At 41.5% G+C, this 26623-nt stretch overlaps 1 protein-coding gene across 1 annotated transcript; it reads left to right on the top strand.

Moving 5' to 3' along the window:
• The first annotated feature begins 494 nt into the window (after positions 1-494).
• Positions 495-24653, top strand: fbxw11b (F-box and WD repeat domain containing 11b). Its single transcript, XM_036594823.1, has 13 exons — positions 495-617; positions 9262-9324; positions 10891-11110; positions 12655-12841; positions 14057-14147; positions 14473-14610; positions 14869-14987; positions 16068-16317; positions 17973-18091; positions 18336-18446; positions 20509-20587; positions 21907-22071; positions 23731-24653. The coding sequence occupies exons 1-12, from the start codon at positions 579-581 to the stop codon at positions 22066-22068; spliced, it is 1578 nt and encodes a 525-aa protein (XP_036450716.1). The 5' UTR covers positions 495-578; the 3' UTR covers positions 22069-22071; positions 23731-24653.
• Positions 24654-26623: the final 1970 nt, after the last annotated feature.

The following is a 26623-nucleotide window of genomic DNA, read 5'->3' as shown; positions in this document are numbered from 1 at the left end:
CCATGGGGGTCCTGACCACTGAAGAACAGGCTAACAAAGTATGCAGAGAAACAGATGGACTACAGTCTGTAACTGTAGAACTACAGAACGCATCTATATGGTCAGTGGAGCTGATAAAATGGACAGTGAGTGTAGAAACAAGTCAGGTGTACTTAATAAAGCGGTCAGTGAGTATATTAATTAGCTAGAAAGCAGCTACTTATTTTGATGCAGCAAATAAAGTGGGTTTTAAAGTCGTGTATATTGGCAGGTTTTGTAAAAACGGATGAATTTTACAGAGGTGTTGTGAAAGCGTGACGTACCTGCCAAATTAAGCCAAGTAAACGTTTTAACAAACACCGAAAAACCTGAATCATTTGGGGATCGCCTCAATCTCTTGGTTGGCGGCGTGGAAAGCCAATCACCGTACAGATGCGGACGCGGGCCACGCCTTCTATGCGCCTGTTTTGCCCAATCAGAAACGTGGACTTCACCGCGTCGTCCCGCCCCTCCCTGCTTCTCCCTTTTCTCGTATGACGTCGCCGGAGCTGCAGGGCTGGGTTTCCATTTTTTGATGCGAGTTTCGGGGGAACAACAATATGGAGCCGGACATGGAGGACAAAACGTTAGAGCTGATGGTAAGCGCTCATCTCTTGGTGGGGAGTTTCCCCTTTTTTTAAAACCAAAAACCAAAACAAGCCAGCCCTACATCGGTCCGTAGGAGCCGAGGTGAGGGCCGAGGCTGAAGTTGTTTCCTATTCGCCAGCTTCTTGTTCGAATTTTCCCGTTCCACCTTAAATGGTGCAGTAGTTGCGTTCTGGCGCCTCGGGCAGCGGAATGTAACTGCTGTGTTGTTTAAGGTGGAACGGGAAAATTCGAACAAGAAGCTGGCGAATAAGAAGCTGACTTCAGCTTCGTGTCCTTATCGTAATCGATCAGTGTTGAGCTCCTCGGAGAGGACAGATTCAGTGAATGAAGTGTATTTAGGATAGGAAAAGGAAAAGCGGGGAGGTGGGGGGGCAAGAACGGGAAGACAAATGTCTGTCTGGCTTGTTATATATAGACAGGGAGGGCCCTGGATGTCCACAGGCAGGCTTCTGCTTCAGTTTCTTATTTTATCTCGGGAAAAGATGAGCTGTCTCGTATTGACGGACGATTAAGTGGTCCACGGTTAAAGCCCAGCGTTTACTGAGTGTGTTCACGGTTAAAAACCAGTAGGTTAGCTGTGTAGGAGCGGAGTTACGGCGACATTTGTTGAGACTCCCCCCGTCGCTTTAACCAGCCAGCCGGGGTTTCACTGCGGCGCCGCTGCGCCATTATTAGCGGTTAGCCAGCAGCTAATGCTAATGCTAAAGCCTCGCCTTGATTCGTTTCTTCTTTTGAGACCGTGATGGATTGTGGCTCAAATATACCCCAATCTTTTGGCTCGGAATGCTGTTCTAGCATATTCTTTCTAATTTTAGTACTGTATTAACGCGAATGTGCCCTGTTAGATGATTCCAACAGACTTTAAGTTAACGCTGCGTAGAAGGAAGCTAACGCGACTAGCTTGTTAGCTTGTAGCTAACCGGTTTAGCCTGGCTACACTGCCAGATGACGTTGGCTGGATAAACGGTTAATAAATATGTTGAATTATTTAGAACCTGGGGCGAAATATAAGCGAAATTTCTGTCAATAAATAAAGAGCGCATTTTTAAGTTAAAGGGGAACTCCATCCATTTTTCAAAATTTCTCTACAATTCAGTGGTTGAGGTGTACACAAAGTCATTCCGAGAGGTTTTGGTGTGAAATGGTACAGTGGTGGTGATAGGAACCAGGGGTCACGGTGCCTACAACGCAGATATAGCCGTTTTGTTTACCATCCCAAACCACAAGTGAACCCACACTTCCTTCTGCTTTTATAGTTATTTATACATGATGTTAAAATAGGCAAAGATCTGAAAATAATCAGTTTTCTTTGGGGACTGCTTTGCCTCAGAACACCGTTCATGTATCCCTCCATCAAGAATGGATCAAAATAAATGGACTGAAATACGTTTCAGACCAAAAACTTTATCACAGAACTATGATAAACCAACGTTTCAGATAGCAGGCAGTGAATTCATTTCTTGTAATAACCTTCTGTGAGGGAGCTTTTAGAGGTGGACGTCTGGTTCCTATCAGCACCACTGTGAACATTTCTGAAGTTTCTCTAGAATGGAGCATTTCACACCAAACCACTCTGAACGACTTGATATGTTAACCATTTAACTATGCAGAAATTTTGAAAAGTCGGTGGAGTTCCCCTTTAAGTTGTCGTTAGGACATTAGCAGTCAGATAAGTCTAAGATTAGCCATCCACCTAAGTGGCTTCATCAGATAACTGCTGTAATATCATGCGTGAATAATCTTCATCTATTAAAATGATCTTCGCCCCAAAGCTAATCCGACATATGACCTTTTGTAAAGGTTCATCCTTATTGTTTCGGTCGTGTGGTGTTGGTTCCTGTAGATTTAGGGTTCTGTCTTGCTGCTTATGGATGAAATTCATATTGAAAGTGATCTTTAAGGTCAAACACGTATCTGATCAGAAATCTAGTGAGTCACGTAAGGTAAATACAGGTGCTTGGTGTTCTTCTGAATTTAGATTTCAGATTTTGTGGCATTTGTAATTGATTGAAGGGAAAAATCTCTCCTCTTAAAGGGCAACTCCACCCATTTTTTTCAAAAAGTCTACATAAACAATGGTTGACATATAGGCAAAGTCATTCAGAGTGGTTTGGTGTGAAATGCTCCATTCTAGAGAATTTTTCACAGTGGTGGTGATGGGAACCAGACGTCCACCTCTAAAAGCTGCCTACAGAAAGGTAGTACATGGAATGGTTATGAATGCACTGGCTGATGTCTTAGACATTGGTCTACAGTAGTTTTGTGATAAAGTTTTGGCTTAAAATGTATTTTGATCCATGTATGGTGGAGGGATACATGTTGGGTGTTGGAAGGCAAAATAGTCCCCCAAAGAAAACATACTATTTTCACATTTATGACTGTTTTGCCATCATCAACATTACATATAAAAGCTCAGAAAACACATGTAGGTTCACTGCTGGTTTTGGATAGTAAATCAAATGGCTATATTTGTGTTGTGGACATTGCGACTCATGGTTTCTGTCACCTCCACTGTAAAGAAATGAGTCAGTAAGTTTCTCAACAATGAACCGTTTCACACCAAACCACTCTGAATGACCGTTTACATCTCAAGGACTGAATTATTCAGGAATTTTGAAAAATTAGTGGAATTCTTCTTTAATCAGTGTGGCCCTCCTGTACTACGCAGCATCACTTTTTGTCAGTCTCTGCAATATTATGGCATCTGCCCTGGCTGTGGGTTTGCTTCCTGTTGCCATGGATACAGTGAGACGGGTAGGAGTGTGTCCACTCTTGTCTCCATCAGGAGTGAAACGTCGAGGAGAGCTGAGGGTTTCTGTAGATCCAGTGGAGCGCAAACTTGGGCCTTGAGGGTCCGAATCCAGCATTTTGGAGCTTTACCTGCTCAGACGCGCCTGTTAACCCTGGTCCGTACAGGGCCATTCCACCAATTTTTCAGCATGTTCGCATAATTAAAGGTTAAAATGTAAAGAAAGCTGTTCAGAGTGAGATGCTTTGTTCTAGAGAAACTTCAGAAAGTCAGAAATTTTCACAGATAGTAAGAACAACAGGAAAACATACAACGTTTTGGGCATTATATCATGAATAAAGTGGATATAGTGCTAATAATCTATCAAATATATGAAAAACATTGCTTAAAATTCCTATTTTAGTGCTGTATTGGTTACCTGAAAAGCAATACCACTCCACTGTATGTCAGTATCACAGTCTACCGATATATACAGTCGCCTGGCACTATTATTAATTAATGTTGTATCAGGTGCATCTGAAATCATCAGACTGTGCTGGACTCCAGCTCTCCAGGCCCAAGCTGGGCACGAAGGGTGTAAATATTTGCACTGATAAAACAAGCTCTCTCTATTACAGTATATGAGGGTACAGGATATTGGACTTCCTGGACTAGATTTAAGTGTCCTGCACCTGCTAAGCTGACCTATTAAAAGGGGCTGGAAATGGACACCATTACTTTTTGGCGGCTGGCGCGTCGTCCAGCTCTTCAGTGCTTTATTATTGGTTTATTATGTTTTCACTTATTATACAGGCTCGTAATTAGTGTTCTTTATTGGATAACGGACCAGGACTTTTTTTAAAATAACAAAATATAGTAATTTAACAAAACCAGTCATTTTAAATATGACAGATATTGCCATGATAATACATACATACATACATCATCTAAACCGCTTATCCTTCTGGGTCGCGGTGGGGTGCAGGAGCCTATCCCAGCTGTCATTGGGCGGAAGGCAGGATACACCCTGGACAGGTCGCCAGTCCATCGCAGGGCTTGCCATGATAATTATTTGCAAAAATAAATCATGCATAAAGTGCCTAAATATTCATATTGAACTCTGTAGTTAGTCTGTATATGTTCAGTACAAGTGAATGTAAAACGTTTCTCTTCCACCATGGATAAATGGCTACAAACAGAAAATATTTATTTGTTTATGTTGGTGTTTATTATGCTGCGTGACTATAGTCAAGTGAAATTCAATAGGCTCTCTTTGATTATTGTTGTTATACACCGATCAGGCATAACATTATGACCACCTCCTTGTTTCTACACTCATTGTCCATTTTATCAGCTCCACTTACTATATAGGAGCACTTTGTAGTTCTACAGTTACAGACTGTAGTCCATCTGTTTCTCTGCGTACTTTGTTAGCCCCCTTTTACCCTGTTCTTCAGTGGTCAGGACCCCCATGGACCCTCACAGAGCAGGTACTATTTGGGTGGTGGATCATTCATGGGGGTCTTGACCACTGAAGAACAGGGTAAAAAGGGCAACGAGTGTAGAAACAAGGAGGTGGTCATAATGTTATGCCTGATCTGTGTGTGTGTGTGTGTTTTATATATGTGTTTATGTATGTGTATATGTATGTATGTATTAGTATTTTTTACACTTTTATATGTCCAAGTTTATTATTTGTAATTAATTGTTTCATGACCATTTCCAACCTATAAGACTGAAATATGTAAATGAGGCTCATTCAGAAAGTAGCCCAGGCTGAAACGCTCAAATTCATAGTGAATAGGTGGAGCAAAACTGCTCCTCTGAATTTATGTATGTATGTATGTAAATTCTTTAGACTTCATGACATCACAAAAACAGTAAATTCAAGATCAGCCCTTTTTTTTGCTTTATTTCTGTATATGGACTGTATAGACTGGGGTTTGAACAGCACACTTCGAATCGTTTAACAGTGTTAGGGTAGCATGTTAAACATTTTTATTCTTAAACAAGTGAGGAAAATTTCATTTGCTTTTATATGGGCCCTTAAAAAATCAGTTTCTCTCTTCATTTGATCTGAGCACAGCGGTCACCCTTTACATCATGAACATTTCATGCAGAAAAAACATTTTTACATTAACCTGCATTAAAAGTTAAAAACATTTTACCTTCTCTTGTAAAGTTACTGTTTTGGAGATAGTGGCATGAATCTGACGTAGACTTTATTGTTGGAGAGTGAGGCCCAATGTTTTTATGTTGGCTTAAAAATACTTGTAAATACGTCCGTTAGTTTAGATTAGCTCATCCCACTCACAGTGAAGTCATAAGGAGTGTTTCAGCCCAGGCTGCTTTTTGAATGAGGGACAATACAGGACACCCCAGTCAGAACAGAAGTTGTTTACATATATAATAATAAAAGTAGTAATAATTTTTATTAATATAGTACTTTTTTTATGCTGGTTGTAGCTCAAAGTGCTTTACAGACAGATGATAAAGCTTAACAGTAATACAGGAAATTCTGAGTACTAATTTAAAATCTTAAGAAAATAACAGATCAAATTAATAAGAAACACCAAAGAGACGTGGAGTTTTAATTAAATGCTAAATTAAAGAGACGTTTTTAGATGTTTCTTAAAAGTGAGCTCTGAGCTTGACTGTCTAATAAAAGGTGAACTGAGCTTTACGGAAGTTATTTGCTGAAAGTCAGTATCTGCAGATCTCAGATCACGTGCTGGAACATAAACAGACAGACAGTCTCTGACGCAAGTGGGTGCTAGGTCATTTAGAGCCTTAAAAACTAATAGCAGAACTTCTGTCTTGCACTATACAGGCAGTCAGTGCAGCTCTTTTAAATGAGAGTGATATGAGTTCTCTGTTTGGTTTGTTAGGATTCATGATGATGCATTTTGTACGAGTTGTAGATGATGTGTTTTTAGGAAATCCAGTAAGAAGATCATTACAGTGATCGACTCTGCTTGTAACAAATGCATGAACAAGTTTCTCTGCATTTACTGTAGTGCCTGCGTTTACATGCAGGATAAAACAGGGCTCAGAGTCTAAGATCACGCCAGGAAATTCAGTCTCACAGGTACAGCCTGTTTAATTCTTAGGGATAAAGAGAAATTAGAAAAGATGATGAACACATACGGGAGAACATGCAGTTAAAAACCATATCAGTCATTACATTTGTACAGTGTTGCTTTCAGTGTAATGAGGAAAAAGGTGCCCGTCTGATGTAGCCATGTGCTTTTTCAGCTGCTGTTGCCGTCTGGGCCGTGTGGTGGCAGCCATATAATTCAAAAACACTCAAACCCAGTGCAAACCATGTGTTAAACCACCATGTGGCGCAAGTTTTATGCTTCCTTTGTCATATTTTCCTGGATGAGGCTGTGGACCGAGGCTCGTGTACAGCTGTTGATAGGCTACACTTGCCCACACATACTTCCCCCAGCCCAGTCCCCACCCAGCATCCTCCTGTTAGATTATTTACTGTACACAAAGCTGCACCACGGAAAATAAATAGCCTTCCTGTCTTTTTATCCACGCCAGCAATAATAAAAGTAACATGGCAGAGTTACAGCGGGGAGAGAACGGCTGATAATAGGGTTGGTTTGCTGTGCTTAGTGTCACGTTTTGCTTTCAGTTTGACCATTTTAAAGGGCCCATAGAACCTAAAACGTAAATTTTTTGCCACACTTTTTAGAAATAGGGCTGTTTGTTTTAGGTTGTAGGGTTGTTTAGCATTATTGTGATTTATTACGTCACCGTTTGCTTTCCTGAGCACGTCATGGCTGTCGTCAGTGTTTAAAGTACTTGTATCTCCAGTTTTGCAGTTTTTCTTGTTTTTGCGTCATTTGAAAACTCCAGTTACCCTTTGAATTCTGAGATTTCATGATGAAAAGGTCCAAAATTCCTTTGTAGTCTGGTTACATTCACTTTCATGACAAGTTAAGAACATTGGGCCTCATTCACCAACCGTGCTTAAGAACAAATTGCTTCTTAAAACTCTGACAGTTTTCACGAGATTCAAGATATTTTCTTATCTGGGATTTGTTCTTGGGTAAGAACAGAATCTACACACACAGAGCACAGAGGTGCGAAAACTCGTAATGATAGACTTTTTCTTGAGACCTTTCTCAAGAACCCGTTTAAGAAAAAACTTAACTGAGTTTAACTTAAAACTTAACTGAATAAGACCAATTTTTCCCTCCTCTTTTGAAGGTACTGTTTTGGAGATACAAGGTTTTGTTCTGACAGTATTCAGTCCTGTTTAATTAGATTTAGGGCATCGCCATATGCAAAACATTTGTTTTATTGCATTCATAGCTCTATATATATATATATATATATATATGTGTATGTATGTGTGTGTGTGTATATACAAAGGAACCAATCACAATCCAATTGAAAACGGGTTTCATAGAGTTTCTGACTGTCAGTATGGTAGTGAACCTCCAACAGCTCAGAGCGTTCATCGTTGGTACCATCATCTGTACAGCTGGAGAAGGTTCATATTGAGCACTTGTAAAATGACATAATAAACTTTATGCTCATTTAAACCATTTAGAGTTTACCGCATTGTTCTGTAATGATTTACAAGTGAAGTCAATCATTTTGAAATCGATTAATCTTTTTGAATCACCCTGTATATTCATTTTGGAGATATAAGGTTTTGTTCCGACAACAGTGATACATGTAGAGCTGTTGTTGGAACAAAACCTTCTATCTCCAAAATGGTGACTTTACAGCAGAAGCAAAAAACGTACTTTACTTTTAATGTAAGTCAATGGAACCAGACTTTTTTCCAAGTCATTTTGGGTCATTTCTTTTAGTCCATTCATCATGAAATTTACGTACAATGTAAAGAGTAACAGGTACTTTCAAATTATATCAAAAACTGAAAAATGTCAAAAATGGAGATTCCGACAGCAACAATATATAAAATATAGCATAAAAGTGTCACTACTGGTTCATTTCTGTCTGTTCCAACTTATGAAACCCTAAAAAAGCTGAATATTGTGATGCATATTGTGAAAAATGTCTTGAAGTGTCGTGATGCCGTTTTGTCGTATCACCCACTCCTAGTTTTATGTAGCATTTAAAGCGGTATTGCTCACTCCATACGGTCCACATATATGAAAATGAATTGCTTTTGTCACAAAAACAAACACATTTGCATACATCCGCCAGTTCAGTCTACAGTAGTTCAGCCCCACCCAGTCATGTTGAAGTAATGAACGTTTCACAATACAGGGCAGCCAGATCAGAGCTAATTTACACATACCATTCTTAAAGGCACGGTAACAGGAACATCCTGTTTAGTTCTAAGAGGTAAATAGAGACAGGAAATTGTTAAGTAAAAGTAATTTATATTTTTATGTCTAAAACCTCACAAATGAAACAGGACAAATACTGGGAGAATTTGTTAAAGTTGCCATTTATATACCCTGATTTTCATCATGTGCTCATTCACAGTTAGTCCTGAAGTAGTGGGGATTTATTGGTCTTGGTATTTAATAGCAGATTTTCATGGTTCGTTAAGTATCGGAATACCGTGTAAACTGAAATCAGCGGTTTTGACGAAACGTTGTAGAAATACGTAAGAACTGAAACGGCTTCCTTTCTGGAAATGTGGTTTGTCTGTGGTCAGGGTTTGTAGCGCTGTGGAAGCTTCGCTTTGGTATAATTATAGACAAGAAAGCGGAACAAAACAAAAGCTTCTTCAGGTGTGAGAGACGTGCTGGGGGAGAGTAGCAGAGCTCCTTAACTTCGTTGAAGAGTGATAATGTAAATATCGTGATCATCTATGTTCTGTGAGACTCTTTGAAAATGTGGTGATTTTGAGTTGTGTTATTGTACGAATGCCAAGTGTTTGATGATTAATAATGGCATGTTTTCTCCTTCAGAACACCTCTGTCATGGAGTCCCATACTGGAGATCTGTCCCCAAAGACCACCACAGTATTTAAGGTGAGAAGGGACCCTCATCTCTTAAAGACTTCTACCGTAAATATGAGTTGTACCAAGTCACAGACTGTGCAGTTCAGTATAGTATGTTGTTGTGCTGTCCTAGTGTGGATAAGCAGCTGAGCTCAGAAATCTGCTTGTTGTCAGTGTCCACTTTTCAGTTTATTAGAATATTTAACATTGGCTGTGTTCACATGCAAAGATTTGTGCCAATCCGATTGAACACATTCCGATTACAGATTAATACTGAGGTGTTTTTATGCCCTATTAAACAATCTGATGGGAAAATCTTCGTTTACATGCTCGCTACAAGTAATCCGATCCAAAATGATGTGCATGCATAGAGAACCGCTTAGAGTAAACGTTACCATGACAGCGAGCATCACGTGAGTCCAGTCAGAGTGAGATGAGCAGCAGTGAGCAGTGCTTGTGTTTTTAATTCCTTTAAAATGATGTCAGACTCAGGAAAACGTCCTTCACGTGTCCTTATTAAAGAAGGCCGAGAGGAAGACGTCGTGTTCTGAGACACATAAGCTGGACGTCCGTCCCACCGCCGTCTTTTAAAGACCAGAGCATGAACTTCGTCTCCTCTGCAGACCAGTTTCTGCTCCGCCATGTTGAACGGTATAAACTCTCACTATGACGCGACGAACATGATCAGAACGGACTTAAACTTTCCGATAGGGAATGTAATCAGATACAGGCGTTTACACGGATATTATTCTTCTATTAACAGATTATTCACAGGATTACCCACCTCGATCAGTCAGATAGAAATTGTATTCCGAATGGCCTCAATCAGACTGAAGTGTAAACATGGACGTATTCTATTCCGATTGAGCTATTAGTCGGATTATTAGGTTCTGTGTAAACGTGGCTAATGTAAAAGCACAGTGTAATAGAAAGTAGAACAGCACAGTGGAGTTTTGTCTGATCTATTCAGACTGGATAGTAACAGCGGCAGTTAAAGAAAGATTACTGTCCAAATTACACTATTTCAAGAATATTGCTCAGAAAGCAGGATAGGATTATATAATGGAGGGAGCGCAGCAATCCACACTCAGGTTTGTGTGATGTGTATTGTTTGTGTGATGTTTGTGTAGATGTGGCCGTGCGGTTGGTGAAGCACAGAGAACCTGTTGGTGTGACTAAGGGAATACCAGATTAGTTTGGTTGCATTTTATTGCCGCTACTTTGCACATCTTTGATTTTACATTTTGACAGGAAACGTATGGTTTTATTTATCTTTTCTATTAGCAGGAAAGTTCAGTAAAACAGTTTTTTTAAATAAGGTATTCATATTCGTCTTCACTGTTACTTAGCAAATGCACAAAACAACCTCAAGCTAAATTTAAAGCTGATAGCTACAAAAGATTCATTCATTCATAATCTGAGTAATCAATTATTCGTTTCAATAATCGATAGATTATTCGACTATCAAAATAGTCGTTTGTCACAGCCCTACCCCAGGTTAACGTGCTTCCCATGACCTAACAGTATTTATTAGTATATATTTGTTGGCTTTCAGTGAACCGTATCTATAACAACCTTGTTGTGTTTTGTTATCAGATCACTAATGGTCCTCTGACGAGCTCGAGGAAGAGGCCGTCGGCAGGGAACTACGAGAAGGAGAAGGACGTTTGTATCCAGCTGTTTGACCAGTGGTCTGAGGCTGACCAGGTGGAGTTTGTGGAGCACCTGATTTCACGCATGTGCCACTACCAGCACGGCCACATCAACTCCTACCTCAAACCCATGCTCCAAAGGGACTTCATCACAGCGCTGCCGGGTATATCTCTCTCTCTCTCTCTCTCTCTTACTCGCTCCTTCTTATTGTCTCTCGCTCGCTGTCATTCTCTCACTCTTATTCCCTTTCGCTCGCTTTTATTCTGTCGCTTTCTCTCTTGCTCTTATTCTGCTTCATTCTCTTCCTGTGTGTTTTATACTCGTTGTCTCTCTTATTCTCTCTCTTATTCTCTTTCTCTCTGTTTCTCTTTCTTTCCTTTCTTTTCTATTTCTCAAGGGTAAAAGTACTCAATATGTGTTTCCATTCTGGAGGCAGCTGCCTAACTAGTCACTGCCTTCAAAGGCAGCTCTCTTGTTGGACATTTAAGAGAAGATGAACCTTAGTAGGTGTCACATTCGGGACAGAGCTTCACAGCCATCATACGTCATAACTTTCACTGCGCTGTACACGTTTTATCTGTTTACTCGAAGTCGCTGATTAACTTACACTCACCTCCGACTGTAAAGGTGGATCATCTCAGTGTAGAAGGATCCCAAATCTGCAGCAGCTGTTTTCCTGCGTTGTCACTGTATATGAAGAACAGGCTGAATTAAGGAGCCGTATCTGTCCTGATATACTCGACTCAGTCATGTTTGTAAATCATCTCAATTCATTCACTGTCCCTAATCCACCTTAATGAACCTGCTTTAATTCTAACACAAACGATATAAACTGCATATAATTTTGTACAACATGCATCCAGAAAAAAATGATCGCACACAGTCTGTTAAGCTGCTGATATACATTTCATTTCATGCATTCTCATCTTCTTTATGAGCTCTTAGTCTGAAATTTAGCCGTCAACATTCACCTAACGCTGATATGACTGTGATAAACACAGTAATACCAGACAAGCATAGCAGGCAAAAATACACATTTGTGGTATTTATTTTTTAAAACATTTATTTTCTGAAGCTCTACATCATCCAGTGTTGAAGTATTTTTCATTGTTCAGGGAGAATTTCAGTCTTCAGCTCTGGCTCTGCAGTGTTTTTCCCCCGTATACACTGCAAAAGTGAGCTGCTTTCAGTCGTTCAGTGCAGTTTTCTCCCCAGAACCGCTCTTCCTCAGCCCCTCGGACGGCGCGTCTCCGCTGCTGTAACATTAGTTCCTGAGTACAGAATCAAACTGATAAGTTTTTTACAAACAAAAACTGCCAAAATTTTACCACAGGAACAATTTCTGGAGATCTGCAAACACAAATATGTTAAATACTTTACACAAATACAACAATCAATCGAAACGGTAAAGTCAGAAGTAAAGAAAACTTAGATTTGTAAACTCTTCAGTCGGCGTTAACGGTCGCTTCGTCCACCATGTTTATCAAAATGAAGCGATGGAACTCTCGGCTTGTGAGTAGGTGAACAGTATTGTGGGATTGCCCTGCCTTCCGAATGGGACAGCCTTCATCTCGGGAGCACAAATGCTGCCTTGGAATGCCGCCTACTTAGGCAGCGGCCTCCTGATCGGAACGCGCCATATGTTTGTAGATCTGTTTAGAAGCCGTTCTCTTACCTCCGTGTCTTTCTCCTGCGTTCCTGATGCAGCTCAGGGTCTGGACCACATAGCGGAGAACATCCTGTCGTTCCTGGATGCACGCTCGCTCTGCTCGGCCGAGCTGGTGTGTAAGGAATGGCAGCGCGTCATCTCCGAGGGGATGCTGTGGAAGAAGCTGATCGAGCGTATGGTGCGCACAGACCCGCTCTGGAAGGGCCTCTCGGAGAGGCACCAGTGGTGAGTTCACGATACTGTTTCTGACACACACGGCACGCCTCCCTGTGCTCCGTGCAGGATAGGAAATAAAATCTTCAGTGTTTGAGGGGCCAGTTTGTGCCCTCACTGACTGAAATTCAGGGGCATTTTATACACAAATCAGGCCACACATTCGGAGTAATGACTAGTGATTTAATCTCAATTGCAGCAGCTCATTGTTCTCTGAGTCCAGGCTGTCAGGTTAAAATCTGGGGGCAGAGTGATGTGCAGAGTAGTTAAGTGTGATTCTGACCTTCATTTAAGCTGATTTATTACATTCTGAGGTTAATCTAATACATATGATTTATAAGACAGACTCAGCTCAGTCAAATATGCCAACCTGGCTAACAATGAATGGGAGCTAGTTCGCACCAGTTAGCTTGCTGATGATAATTAGTGGCTGTTCAGTGTCATTTACAGTTATCAGCGTTAGAGTTTCTGACTGAACTGTTCCTTTAAAGAGTGCTCTGTGTAAGATTGTGAACCTTTTTAAGTTTACAGTTTAATATATTCATTACTTCTCAATGTGGAATCTGTGTGTGATGATTTTAGACCAGGGCAGGAGGTGAATGTGGGCACAACATATGAAAATGGGCTTTTCTCAGTGCTGATCGTTCAGCATTCCCTCTTCATTTATTATGGAAATAGTTTTATAAATTGTAAATCTTCGCTTTTGGCCACTGTGTCTGCTTTTTAGCCTCATATCCACAATGGTAATTTTACAGGAGGAGAAAAAACATTTGTAACTAGTCATTTTGAAAACTTTGGGCAGTTGAGGTTTGCAGATTACAAAATAAAAAAATAAAAAAAAATTGAGAAGATTTTGCCCAGACAATTAAGTTTGTTTGGTTGTTTTTAATTAACTATTTTTTTTATTATATAATGTTATTATAAGATTGTAAAATAATGATATTTAGTGGTGTCAGATGTATTCAAGTACTGTTTTATTAATTTATTTATTAATGATTATTTTAAAACCTTATTTATTTATTTTTAATTAGATTTTTTTAAGTATCTAGCCTGCTCTTCCATTTATTAATTAATTTGTTTGTTTGAGTATCATAAGTGTGTCATATGGCTTCCAGTTTAAGCCTCCTGTATTGGCTCACATGCCTCTGTTGACCTATTAGCTTCTGTTTTGTGGCTAATGTGTCTGGTTTACTGTGTGGTATAATTCGAGTGTTTCCTTTTTTACAGGGAAAAGTACTTGTTCAAGAACCGCACTACAGAAGTTCCGCCAAACTCGTACTACCGTTCTCTTTACCCAAAAATCATTCAGGACATTGAGGTGAGCGCCGTGGCCATTACACTCTTTATTTAGTGGTGAAAATATATATGTGTATATATATAGCCTCTAATGGAAGATTAGAACACGAATCGCATGAACCACAAAGATAACCTGTTGTTATCTTTACGATCAACTTGCTACCGGTGGCTTGAATGACATCAGAGGAGTGCTTAAGCTGGGGAAAGTAAGGGGGTGTTGGCATAGAAGGCATAGTTGGATTTGCATGTAAACTATGCAGGGTAAACCATAGGAAAATCATCGAGCTCGATGATGCTGTGCTGAACGCAGCGCAGGCCGTGTGTTACATGCTTGTTGCTGTTTGCAGACCATCGAGGCTAACTGGCGCTGTGGACGGCACAACCTTCAGAGGATCCAGTGCAGATCTGAGAACAGTAAAGGGGTCTACTGCCTCCAGTACGACGACGACAAGATCATCAGCGGCCTCCGAGACAACTCCATCAAGGTATGTCCCGGTTAGGGGGTGGGTAGCATACGTTCCTGCACAACATTAGTATCGGTATTAATACCATGATGACCCTTTATTATATACTTTATTGGAGTATCATGGTCCATCTGGCTCTTCTTACTGTAATGACTATCAGTAGGAGAATTTAATGATGCATTATCATCAGGCAAGTTGCCAGCGAATCATTGCTGATTGAGGTCATTAAGTATTTGATTATTACGTAACCGAGTATAATCGCGCTGTGCTCGGTTTCAGATATGGGATAAGCAGTCTTTGGAGTGTTTGAAGATACTGACGGGGCATACAGGGTCTGTGCTGTGTCTGCAGTATGACGAGAGAGTCATCGTTACGGGCTCGTCTGACTCCACAGTCAGGTTAGTTCTCTCTTTCTCTTTCTCTCTTTCTCAACATCCTCCTCCTTGTTTCTACGCACATTATCCATCTTATCAGCTCCACTGACCATATAGGAGCACTTTGTAGTTCTACAGTTACAGACTGTAGTCCATCTGTTTCTCTGCATACTTTGTTACCCTGTTCTTCAATGGTCAGGACCCCCATGGACCCTTACAGAGAAGGTATTATTTGGGTGGTGGATCATTCCCAGCACTGCAGTGACACTGACGTGGTGGTGGTGTGTTAGTGTGTGTTGTGCTGGTACGAGTGGATCAGACACAGCAGTGCTGCTGGAGTTTTTAAACACCTCAGTGTCGCTGCTGGACTGAGAACCAAAAACATCCAGCCAACAACGTCCTGTGGGCAGCGTCCTGTGACCACTGATGAAGGACTAGAGGATGACCAACACAAACTGTGCAGCAGCAGATGAGCTGTCGTCTCTGACTTTACATCTACAAGGTGGACTGACAAGGTAGGAGTGTCTAATAGAGTGGACAGTGAGTGGACACAGTGTTTAAAAACTCCAGCAGCACTGCTGTGTCTGATCCACTCGTACCAGCACAACACACACTAACACACCACCACCACGTCAGTGTTACTGCAGTGCTGAGAATGATCCACCACCCAAATAATAATGCTTTAAAATGTATTTCCATCACTTGGGTCATATTTTCTGTTGCTGTATAAAAGATGCTTTTTCTTTTTCTTTAAAATCGTACAAACTGAATACGAGTCTGAATTTCAGCAGAATTCGTTATTAACAGCAAAGTGTCAATAACGGCAGGAATAGCCACTTTTTTGCATGAACTTTTTTGTGGGTTAATGTTATGCCACATGTGGCTACTGTTATCACAAGACCCCTTCTTCACTTTATTTTTGCCTTCCTCTCTGTCCCTCCTCCCTCTCTCCCCTTACCTCTACTGTCCTCTTGCTGTTGTCTTTCACACTCTTTCTTTCTCTCTTCTATTCACTCAGCGCTTCAGCTTTGCTGCAGTACAGGATGGGTGGGTTGTGTTGACTTTGTCTCTCTCCTTTTCTCCTGAACGTGCTCTGTTTTGCAGGGTGTGGGATGTGAACTCGGGGGAGGTACTGAACACTCTGATTCACCATAACGAGGCGGTGTTGCACCTGCGCTTCTGTAACGGTCTGATGGTGACGTGTTCCAAGGACCGTTCCATCGCCGTGTGGGACATGGCCTCCCCCACCGACATCAGCCTGCGCCGCGTGCTGGTGGGCCACCGGGCCGCCGTCAACGTGGTCGACTTTGACGACAAATACATCGTCTCCGCCTCCGGAGACCGCACCATTAAGGTCAGTTAGCTCGCATTTTAACTGTGATTAGCTGTTAATCAGTGCCGGACAGGAGTGATTTTTCAGGAAATGATTCAGAGAGTCACAAAATCTCAAGTTTGCTCCGGATCATTTCTGTTGTTTTGGTCCGATTTCAAACATGCTGAATACAGACGTGACTGGAGGAGCTGTTTGCACAGCAGACATTAAAAACAATAGTCATTTTTATGTATTTATTTATTTTCAGTCATTTTTTTCCAGTTAAATAACTTCTTACTTTTTCTTTCTCACTTTCATTTTCCACTTTTCTCACTTTCATGCTTTTTCTCACTTTTTAATTTCTTGTCTTTCTTTTTTTTTCCCTCACTTTTTGTTACTTTCGGTTTTATTTCCTTTTTTCTTTCATTTTTTCTTTGTCTTGCTTTTTACTTCTCACTTTCACGGTTTCTTTTAGTTTTTCTTACATTCTCTCCTCACTTTATGTTGTCACTTTGCTTCTTTTTTCATTCTTGCTTCCATGTTTTCTGTCTTTCTTGCACTTTTTTTTGTATTTTGTATTTTTGTATTTTAAAATACCTGTATATATGTTATTTTGCTCAATAAAAGAAGTACACCCTGTATTAAATGTAGTACAGTTGATTTTAGTGATTGTTCCAAAACCGATGCAGTTAAATCACCTCCAGTGCACCCCTAGTTCATGTTACTAAGACTAAATCAGCACTGCAGTGGTTCTTAGTCAGTCCAGGAGGCTGTGCTGTGGCACGTATGCATAACGTCCAGCAGAGGGCGCAATTGGTCAGCCGAGCTCTTTACCCGGAGTTCATTGAGATCCTCTGCAGGCTGCAGTTTTGACTGACTGGCTGAGCGGCGGCCAGACTGCGGCCTGTCAGCTCACCTCGGCTGGATCGCGCTCCGTCTCCTGCCCTTCTGTCTCCCAGACACTGGATTTGCGGGCAGTCGGGATTCCAGGAACGCGCAGCAGCCCCGCGCGAGCCCACCCATCGCCCTGGGACCCTCGCCAAGTCATTCTGCGTGGAGACAGAGTCCACCACTCAGAGCTCCCACCCTCTCAAAACATTCCCCAAATAATGAGGCAGGGCTGTCGGGAGTGTGTGTTTCACATGACTCCACACTGCCGAACACAGCAACAGTGGACGCTGTTTTAAACATGCCTGACCATTCCAGTTCATATTAAGAGTTTCCAGCTTGATCATCCTCTGTGGTGGCTGGGAGCTCAAAATAAACACTTTTATTAAGCGTGTTTAAATTCTGATTTAAAATCACTGACCACAATTTCCAGTCCTGTTTACTGCCATCTTTCCCACAGATCTGAAATCAGTCGTCTCTTTAGTCACTGTTTCTATCGAAACACTGGCCAGTTGAGCAGTGACTGAAACATCTGCCATCTGTGTCCCAGTAATGACCCCTTTTTCAGTTACTTGGAATTTTTCTTCTTGATATTTGAGCCAAAATCGAGCTAAACTGGGCCTGCTCAACATTGTCACAGAGCGCAGTAGCATAATTAATCACTTGTGTGCTCTTCACTCGTCATGTTTCTCCTCTCTATCAGTCTTTTCCTTCAGGGTGTCGCTTGTATGTGTGTATATGTAAGCAAAGATCATTAAACATTTATTAGTGTTATTTTGTTATTAAAGTCATGCTTCTGTCTCTTGTAGGTGTGGAGCACGAGCACTTGTGAATTTGTGCGCACTCTGAATGGTCACAAGCGTGGAATCGCCTGCCTGCAGTACAGAGACCGCCTTGTGGTTAGCGGCTCCTCTGACAACACCATCAGGTATGTGTGTGAGTGCGTCTGTGTGGAGGAAAATTGTGGCCATCGGGAACAAATGTCTTCTTATATTTGATCTGACTGTCCATTTGCCGCTGCTTGCTTTTTATTTTATCGCTGTCAGTTCGCGTGTAATGAAATCATCTCGGCTTCTGAAGCTCCAACTGCGTTCTGTATCATGATTTATAGTCTCTGGCTCTGGAGTAAATTTAATATTTGTCCTCTCATGCACCGCTCTGTCTGTCTGCAGGCTATGGGATATCGAGTGTGGTGCCTGTTTGCGGGTTTTGGAAGGGCACGAGGAGCTGGTTCGCTGCATTCGGTTCGATAACAAGAGGATCGTGAGTGGAGCGTATGATGGGTGAGGACCGCAGTCTCTGCCGCTCTTTCAAAGGCTGTTGAAAGCTTTTTAAGTTTGTAATATATCTGACCACAATTAAGTCTTGTTAGTTTTGTTGACCAGTTCAGTGATTCCCAGTGCTGATCGTGGAATTTCCTTTGTCCTGCATGTTTTGTTGCTCCAGCTCAGGCTGGGCGTTCACTGCACGACTTCTAAAATCTTAACAGATTTCTAAAACGGAGAGCATCACAAACTCAACCGCTGTTTGTGATAGAATTTCTTTTCCTTTTTTGTCGTGAGGGCGCTCACACTAGAGGACAGAGCAAAGAGAGAGAACAACACACATAACGAGTTTGGGCTACGAATAAGAACTCAAACTCCCAGATCTCCTCAAAGATCTCACAACACAATTAAAGCTAAACTCAGTGGAGCAGTTTGTGCATTTACACGCAGCGAAACGCAAACTGGGGTTTAATATGGGGCTGAGAAGCGCTGATGCAGTGAGAGCTGGATAAATATTTCACTACTAACTGGCAGGTGAGCTGAAATTGTAAAGAGGGTGACCTGACGTCTGGATTCATACATGATAAACACGATATTGGCTCTTATCTGTCTGTGTTTTACATACAGCTCATCTGCTCTGCTCCGCTGTTCATGCACGTCTCTTCACCTGTTTATCTGCTCTTCTAGTTCTCTGATTGGCCGTTTGAATCACTCATTGAGTAAATCTCTGACCTTCTCACACTGCAGGACTCGTGAACGTTTTGAGTCGTAATTAACAGACATGGTTGATAATATCGGAGGGTCTCTGGTCACTTCGGAGTTCGATCGGAGGGCTAAAGATTCACTTGTTTCCCATCTCACACTACCAGATCATCTGCATCGTCAATCGCTTCCGATCGAGCTTCCGACCTGGAGAATCGCTTCAGATTGCGAAAATTTGGGTCAAATCAGGGTTAAAATCAGGCAAAAAATAATGTAATGTAGGCTCAGCCTAATCAGCTACTGAACAAGCCCTGAACTGATCTGTGGTTATAAAAGTAAATCAGATTTGTTTAATAAAAGTCAACCTGTTTTTTCGTGATCTTGCATCAGAATGAATGATTTTGCCCTGCCTTTTAAAACGCGTTCTGATTTTCTTCTGTAACATCATCATACACCAGTGGGCAGGGGAAATATTAACCAATAATATCATGTTTCACCACCCATGCCTGTCATTTGAGAGAGAGCACTTAGTTAACTCAGAGAACCTCCGTGATGCGGTATCTGTTGTGAAAAGACGTGCTGTTTTCCGGTCCACACTGACTTTAAATTTAGTTTGTGTCAAATTCAGAGTGTCTTAATTTGAAAAACTAGACTGCAGATTAGACTCGAGCCAATTTATCGCGATGCTCAAACAAGTTGGACGGTTTAAATGTCACCCACGGCTCCAAGATGTACAGAAGTAATTATTTTTGTCGTGCGATTTGTTTTCTGGAGCGATATGATTTTAATATGGCAACCATTTTGATGCATAATTCTGATTTTTTTAAGCAGTGCTCTGCACTAGAAGGCCTAGATGTGAGCAGAGCTTGTTGTCTTCAACTGGAGACTCTGTTGGTCATTTCTTCCGTCAGTATTTCCTAAAGTTTTGCACTTCACATTGTTGCATTTTAACTGCTAGTTTTGAATAAGGACTTGTTTATTAGCTGATGAGTTCAGTCAGGTGTGTTTTAAACAGAGAAAATAATAAGTGTACAGAGCAGAGGGGACACATTACATCTGTAATGTGGGCAGTAGGTTTTTTATTTATTTATTTATTTTTTTATTTATTAATTTAATTATGGCTGTTAATCTCATACCCTAATGGTTTATAATAACCTGAACAATCATATTTGTAATCCTCTTTAGTCCACCGTTGTCCACTTGGAAATGTATGACTAGCTGTAAAATATATAGTCTGAGAAGTAACTTCCCCCCTTTTAAAGAGTTTTCAGGTTTATCCAGTGGGCTGTAGGCAGTGAAGATAAACTAATGGTGTTTAATTGAATAGTGGTGGTTGATTATGTGCATAATGGCTTCTGCTGTGTGTCTGTCTGTGCAGTAAAATTAAAGTGTGGGACCTGCAGGCTGCTCTGGACCCTCGAGCCCCGGCCAGCACTCTGTGTCTGCGAACACTGGTGGTGAGTGACCTCAGAACACACATTGCATAAAAATAAACCCGTGCCAATGCATATCAGGATATACATACATGTACACTATATTTCTGAAACTATCCAGACAGACATTCTAATGAGTGAATTCAGCCGCACCCATTGCTAACAAGTGCTCAGTTGTGCACACTTAGCTTGTATAATCTCCATAGAAAAGCACTGACCAATAGAATGGGATACTCTGGAGCAGCTGCACATTAAGGTCTCCATGCCCAGTGCCAAGCATGGGCTAGAGCAGGGGTCTTTAATTAAAATTCAGTAAGGTCCAGTAAGGACCATCATACTTCAGTGCCATATACTGTTTACTGAAGTAGCCTAGTAGGTATATCAACATCTTATATAGTCAACAACTGAATGTCAAATCAAATAAAGTACAATTCAGTCATATTTCAACAACATTTATTGTCAGTTTTCTCTTTTTAGATCACGTCATGTGAAATAACCTCCCTATGACTCACTTTCTTCTCCGACTGCTGTGTCTCGCCTCGTCCCTCCCCTGTGTGCGTCACTCACTTGAGTCTCAGTGCTCGTTGTAATGCACAGATCTGATTGGCTGGGTAGCGTCATGTGTGACATTTACAACCCATGCGATTGGTCTGTGAGTCTCCCAGACCGCTAAAACTGTATCATAAAGGCTAGAAAAGTTACGCCAATAAAAATAGGACCACCCCATCGAAATTAAATAATTCTCCATAGTTTATCGTTTATAGGTCCAGGTCCACATAGGACAGCGTCTGGGTCCAGAATCGGACCGCGATTCCCCTATTAGTGACCTCCGGGCTAGATGCTGTGCATTGGGCTGTGGAGCAGTGCAGCTGCATTCTCTGGACTGATGGGATGAGTTGGAGTGATCCAGAGTAATTGTCCACAATCAGTACCTGACCTTACTAATGCTCTTGTTGCTGAATGCAATCAAATCCTAGCAGCAGTGTTTCAACATCTAGTGTAAAGCCTTCCCCGAAGAGCAGAGGCAGTTACTGCAGCAAGGGTGGGGCAAACTCCCTATGAATACCCTTTATTTCAGGAGAACACTGGCGTCATATATCTAATAAGGTTATTAATAAGGTTTTTATAGACTAACCAAGACCTTAATCTCAGCAACCAAAAACATGTTGGTCAGTTAAACATTGACAATACAAGTTAATATAATTAATTTCCTAAAAATATATGAAAAAACACGTATTAAATTTAACGTCTGCACCGTGTTTTCACTGAACCCTAGAGCCGAGAGTGCCGAAGCTGAAAGTTGAGATGGTAACACTAATACTGAGTTGTCCTTGTGTCTGTAGGAGCACTCGGGCCGAGTGTTCCGGCTGCAGTTTGACGAGTTCCAGATCATCAGCAGTTCCCATGACGACACCATCCTCATCTGGGATTTCCTGAATGTGTCGACTAACGGACAAATGGAAGGGCGATCGCCATCACGCACGTACACCTACATATCCAGATAGCAGGTAAGACTGCACACACACAGTGTACACTTACAGGCCTGGTATGTAGAGGGTCGTGGTCACCTATAAATGCTTATAGGATTCATGTAAAGGTGTAATTTTATATTTAAGTTATACAACTGTGAAAACATCTTGACACTTAAAACTGTCATGCGGCTCGTTTAAGGTAAGAGAAAATTCACTTGATGTTTTTCTGCCCTTAAAATTCTTTTGAAAACATCTCAGTGTGCAGTAAATCTCACATTTCACCACAATTTGATTTGATTATTCTTAAATGATTCAGTTTTTGAGGGGTCAGTGTTTTGGGTTTTTTTTTTTTAATACATTAAATAAACAAATATAACTAAAGGAATTATTTGCGGTATTATTTGTGAAATGTGGACATTGACAAGGCTTTTTTCCTCTTTACTTCTAGTTTAGTTACTGTTTTACACAGTTTGACCAGTTAGAAAGCCCTGTTTGTTTGTTCATTCATTCACATACATGTATTTTTGGGGGATTGGCACGTTTGACAACACACTATATTGCCAAAAGTATGTGGACAGTCCTCTTTCTCAGAGTTCAGGTGTTTCAGCTACTCCTGTAAGTGTATAAAGTCATGAACAAAGCTGTGCACAATCTCTATAGACAGACATTAGCAGTAGAGTGGGTCGTACTGAAGAGCTCAGTGACTTTAAATGTTGCGCTGTCGTAAGACGCCACCTTTGCCGCAAATCAAATCGAGAAATTTCTGCCCTGCAACACTACATGGACAAAAGTATTGGGACCCCCACGCAGTACACCAACAGGAGCTTTTATGACATCCCATTAAAAATCTGTGGGCATTAAAATGGAGTTGGTCCCCCTTTGCAACTAAAACAGCTTCCACTCTTCTGGGAAGCTTTCTACAAGATGCTCATCCAGAAGAGCATTTGTGAGGTCAGACAGTGATGTTGGATGAGAGGGTCTGGCTCACAATCTCTGATCTAGTTCACCCCAAAGGTGTTCGATGTGGTTGAGGTCAGGGCTCTGTGAGGGCCAGTCAAGTTCTTCCACACCAAACTCACCCAGCCATGACTTTATGGACCTTGCTTTGTGCACTGGGGCTCAGTCAGTCATGCTGGAACAGAAAAGGTTCTTCAGCTGGCACAGTGCAGTCAGGCAGGTAACGTTCTCCTGGCATTCACCAAACCCAGACTCGTCCATCAGACTGACAGAGAGAGAAGCTGATTCGTCACTCCACAGAATACATTTCCACTGCTTCCTGAGTCCAGTGCGGCGCTTTACACCACTCCATCTGACGCTTGGCATTGTGCTTGCTGTTGTAAGGCTTGCATGCAGCTGCTCAGCCATGTAAAACGGACACCTCAAACAAAAAAAGCTGCTGGTGTTCTCAGAACAATGGACTGACCATTTCTTTGATTTCTTGATTCGTTAAGTAGCAAATGATAAACCAGCTTGTACTTCTAAGGCAAAATATATCCCTGCATACTTGTTTGGGAAGCTGAAAGTGAGTCTCCTGAAAAGAATGGAAGCTGTAATAAATACTGAATACTGATATTGGAACGTGGTATTTAGTTGTTGAGGCTTCTGTGTAAATGTTCTGTTATATTTGTGTTCTTTGTATCTGTAGATCCAAACATAGTAATGTAATACAGTGCGTAATGTGTGGTCACTTAACAGGGCAGCGCTGGAGGCGTGCGGAGTGCGAGAGTGTGTGCGGGGACTGTCCTGATGACCGAGTCTCTGTGGTAGTGTGCCAGGATCAGAGGTCGAGGAACGCCACCCCCCTCCTCCACTCACCCATCTCTCTCTCTCTCTCTCTCTCTCTCTCTCTCTCTCTCTCTCTCTCTCTCTCTCTCTCTCTCTCTCTCTCTCTCTCTCTACCTCCTCTCTTTTTTCCTCATTCTGAGGGCCCCCTACACACACTCAGCCATGCTCCTCTGTCCCTCTTCTGTGGATGAGATGGAGAGAGGGATGCCATTGAGGAAGAGCATGGAGCTCCGCCCCCACATCTAAAGTGATGGCTGCCCTAGCCCCGCCCCCTGGACCCAAGGACTATATATCTATCTTGATTTATTTTTTTTGTTTTTTGTTTTTTTTTCCTCATTTTTTGGTGAAAAGAAGAAGGAAAAAAAAAAAAGAAACAGTGGAAGAGAATCTTCCATTGAGGACTGTACTTGCATGAATGAATGAATGATGGGACAGTAGAGCCGGTCAAACCCCCTTTTTTTCGTCTTTCTTTTTTTAATTCTTTTCCTTTTTTATTTGGGAAATCATTCATTTCGCTTTCTTTGTGATATTGTACTAATAATTGTAATTCTCTCCCTTTTCCAAATTCTCTTCTCCGATATGTCGCGCTGTCCCTCCATTTCCCTGCTAGCTCTAGCTTTATCTTTCTCTCCTCCTCCGTCTTGGTCCCTTTTGCTGTCCGCTTGTCTAGGTTCCGAATGACCCATAACTGATCTGAATTTAGTTGTAAACAGAAATGTCTTGTCTAAAATGGTGTTGTATATTGAAAAGATTTTTTAAAGGAAAAAAAAAAACATTATTATTAATAAGAATAAAGTACTTGACTGTGAAGGAGTGTTAACAAGCTGGCGCAACCAGATTGCTTTTAATGCAGATGTGCGTTTGCCTGCATGCTTGTTTTTAGGGACGAGTCCGAATGTTTGAATGTTCGCTGGTTCATGAAAGTAAGTTGAATAGAAAATTAGGATTTTTCAGTATGCAAATTAGCTTATTTCTAATATATTCTCAAAAGAACTATGAGCTGTCTGAACTCTGTCTCCACTAGAGGGCAGTGTAGAGCCTGTGTCTTTATGGTTTGGTCACAGTTTCATATCTGTGTATTCCATAGAAAGACTACTGCAGCCGGCTAAAGGCTTCCGTACAATTATCGCCTGCAGACAAGTGCAGATGTTTCTCTGCATACGTTGTTACCCTGTTCTTCAGTGGTCAGGACCCCCACACAGCATGTACTTTGTGGGTGGTGGATCATTGTCAGCACTGCAGTAACACTGACGTGGTGGTGGTGGTGTGTTAGTGTGTGTTGTGCTGGTGCGAGTGGATCAGACACAGCAGTGCTGCTGGAGTTTTTAAACACTGTGTCCACTCACTGTCCACTCTATTAGACACTCCTACCTTGTCAGTCCACCTTGTAGATGTAAAGTCAAAGACAGTAGCTCATCTGCTGCTGCACAGTTTGTGTTGGTCATCCTCTAGTCCTTCATCAGTGCCCACAGGACGCTGCCCACAGGACGCTGTTGGCAGGTTCTCAGTCCAGCAGTGACACTGAGGTGTTTAAAAACTCCAGCAGCACTGCTGTGTCTGATCCACTCAGACCAGCACAACACACACTAACACACCACCACCATGTCAGTGTTACTGCAGTGCTGAGAATGATCCACCACCCAAATAATACCTGCTCTGTGGGGGTCCATGGGGGTCCTGACCATTCAAGAACAGGGTAACAAAGTATGCAGAGAAACAGATGGACTACAGTCTGTAACTGTAGAACTACAGAATGCATCTATATGGTCAGTGGAGCTGATAAAATGGACAGTGAGTGTAGAAACAAGGAGGTGCTTTTAATATTATGGCTGGTCTGTACGTCCAGTGCAGATTATCCAGTCTTTCTTCTGAAATGAAGGGTATTAATAGCGAGTTGGTCGCTCTTTCCTGCAGTAACAGCGTCTACTCTTCTGGGAAGGCTTTACACTAGATGTTGGAACATTGCTGTGAGGATTTGATTGCATTCAGCCACAAGAGCATTAGTGTGGTCAGGTGCTGATGTTGGATGGTCAGTTCTGGATCACTCCAACTCATCCCAGAGGTATTGGATGGAGCTTCATCACTCCAGACAACACAGTTCCACTGCTCCACAGCCCATACTGGGGGCCTTTATACCCCTCTAGCCCACACCTGGCATTGAGCATGGTGATATTAGGCTCATGTGGATGCTCCAGAACAGCTCATTTTATTGGTCAGTGCTTATTTATGGGGATTATACTACAACCCCATTTCCAAAAAAGTTGGGATGCTGTGCAAACTGTAAATAAAAACAAAATGCAATGATGTGCAGATCATTTAAACCATATATTTAATTGGAAATAGTACAAAGACAACATATCAAATGTTGAAACTGAGACATTTTTATTGTTTTTTGAAAAATATTTGCTCATTTTGAATTTGATGCCCGCAACATGTTCCAAAAAAGTGGGGACGACGGTAACAAAAGGCTGGTAAAGTTGTGTAATGCTAAAGTTGTGTAATGCTAAAAACACCTGGTGGTTGATGTCTGCATGATCAAATAGTACAACAATTCAAGAATAACGTAAAATAGCAAAGAACTTTCATCATCTATGGTACATAATATCATTAAAAGATTCAGAGAATCTGGAGAAATCTCTGTATGTAAGGGACAAGGCCAAAAAACAGTATTTGCTGGCCATGATCTTTGGGCTCTCAGGCAGCACTGCATTGAAAACAGAAATGATTCTGTAGTGGAAATCACTGCATGGGCTCAGAAACACTTCTGAAAAACACTGTCTGTGAACACAGTTTGTCGCTGCGT

This window comes from Colossoma macropomum, unplaced genomic scaffold, assembly GCF_904425465.1.
Source record: "Colossoma macropomum unplaced genomic scaffold, Colossoma_macropomum, whole genome shotgun sequence".
Lineage (NCBI taxonomy): Eukaryota > Metazoa > Chordata > Actinopteri > Characiformes > Serrasalmidae > Colossoma > Colossoma macropomum.
Note: the sequence above shows the minus strand (reverse complement) of the source record. Positions and strands in the feature narration are given on the sequence as shown.

What these genes read in the sequence shown, in the direction of transcription:
- fbxw11b (XM_036594823.1), top strand. Translation starts at nt 579, where the DNA reads ATGGAGCCGGACATGGAGGACAAAACGTTAGAGCTGATG. An exon ending in CCGGAGACCGCACCATTAAG is followed by an intron (nt 16,318 to 17,972) that starts GTCAGTTAGCTC and finishes TGTCTCTTGTAG; the next exon opens with GTGTGGAGCACGAGCACTTG. An exon ending in TCCTCTGACAACACCATCAG is followed by an intron (nt 18,092 to 18,335) that starts GTATGTGTGTGA and finishes GTCTGTCTGCAG; the next exon opens with GCTATGGGATATCGAGTGTG.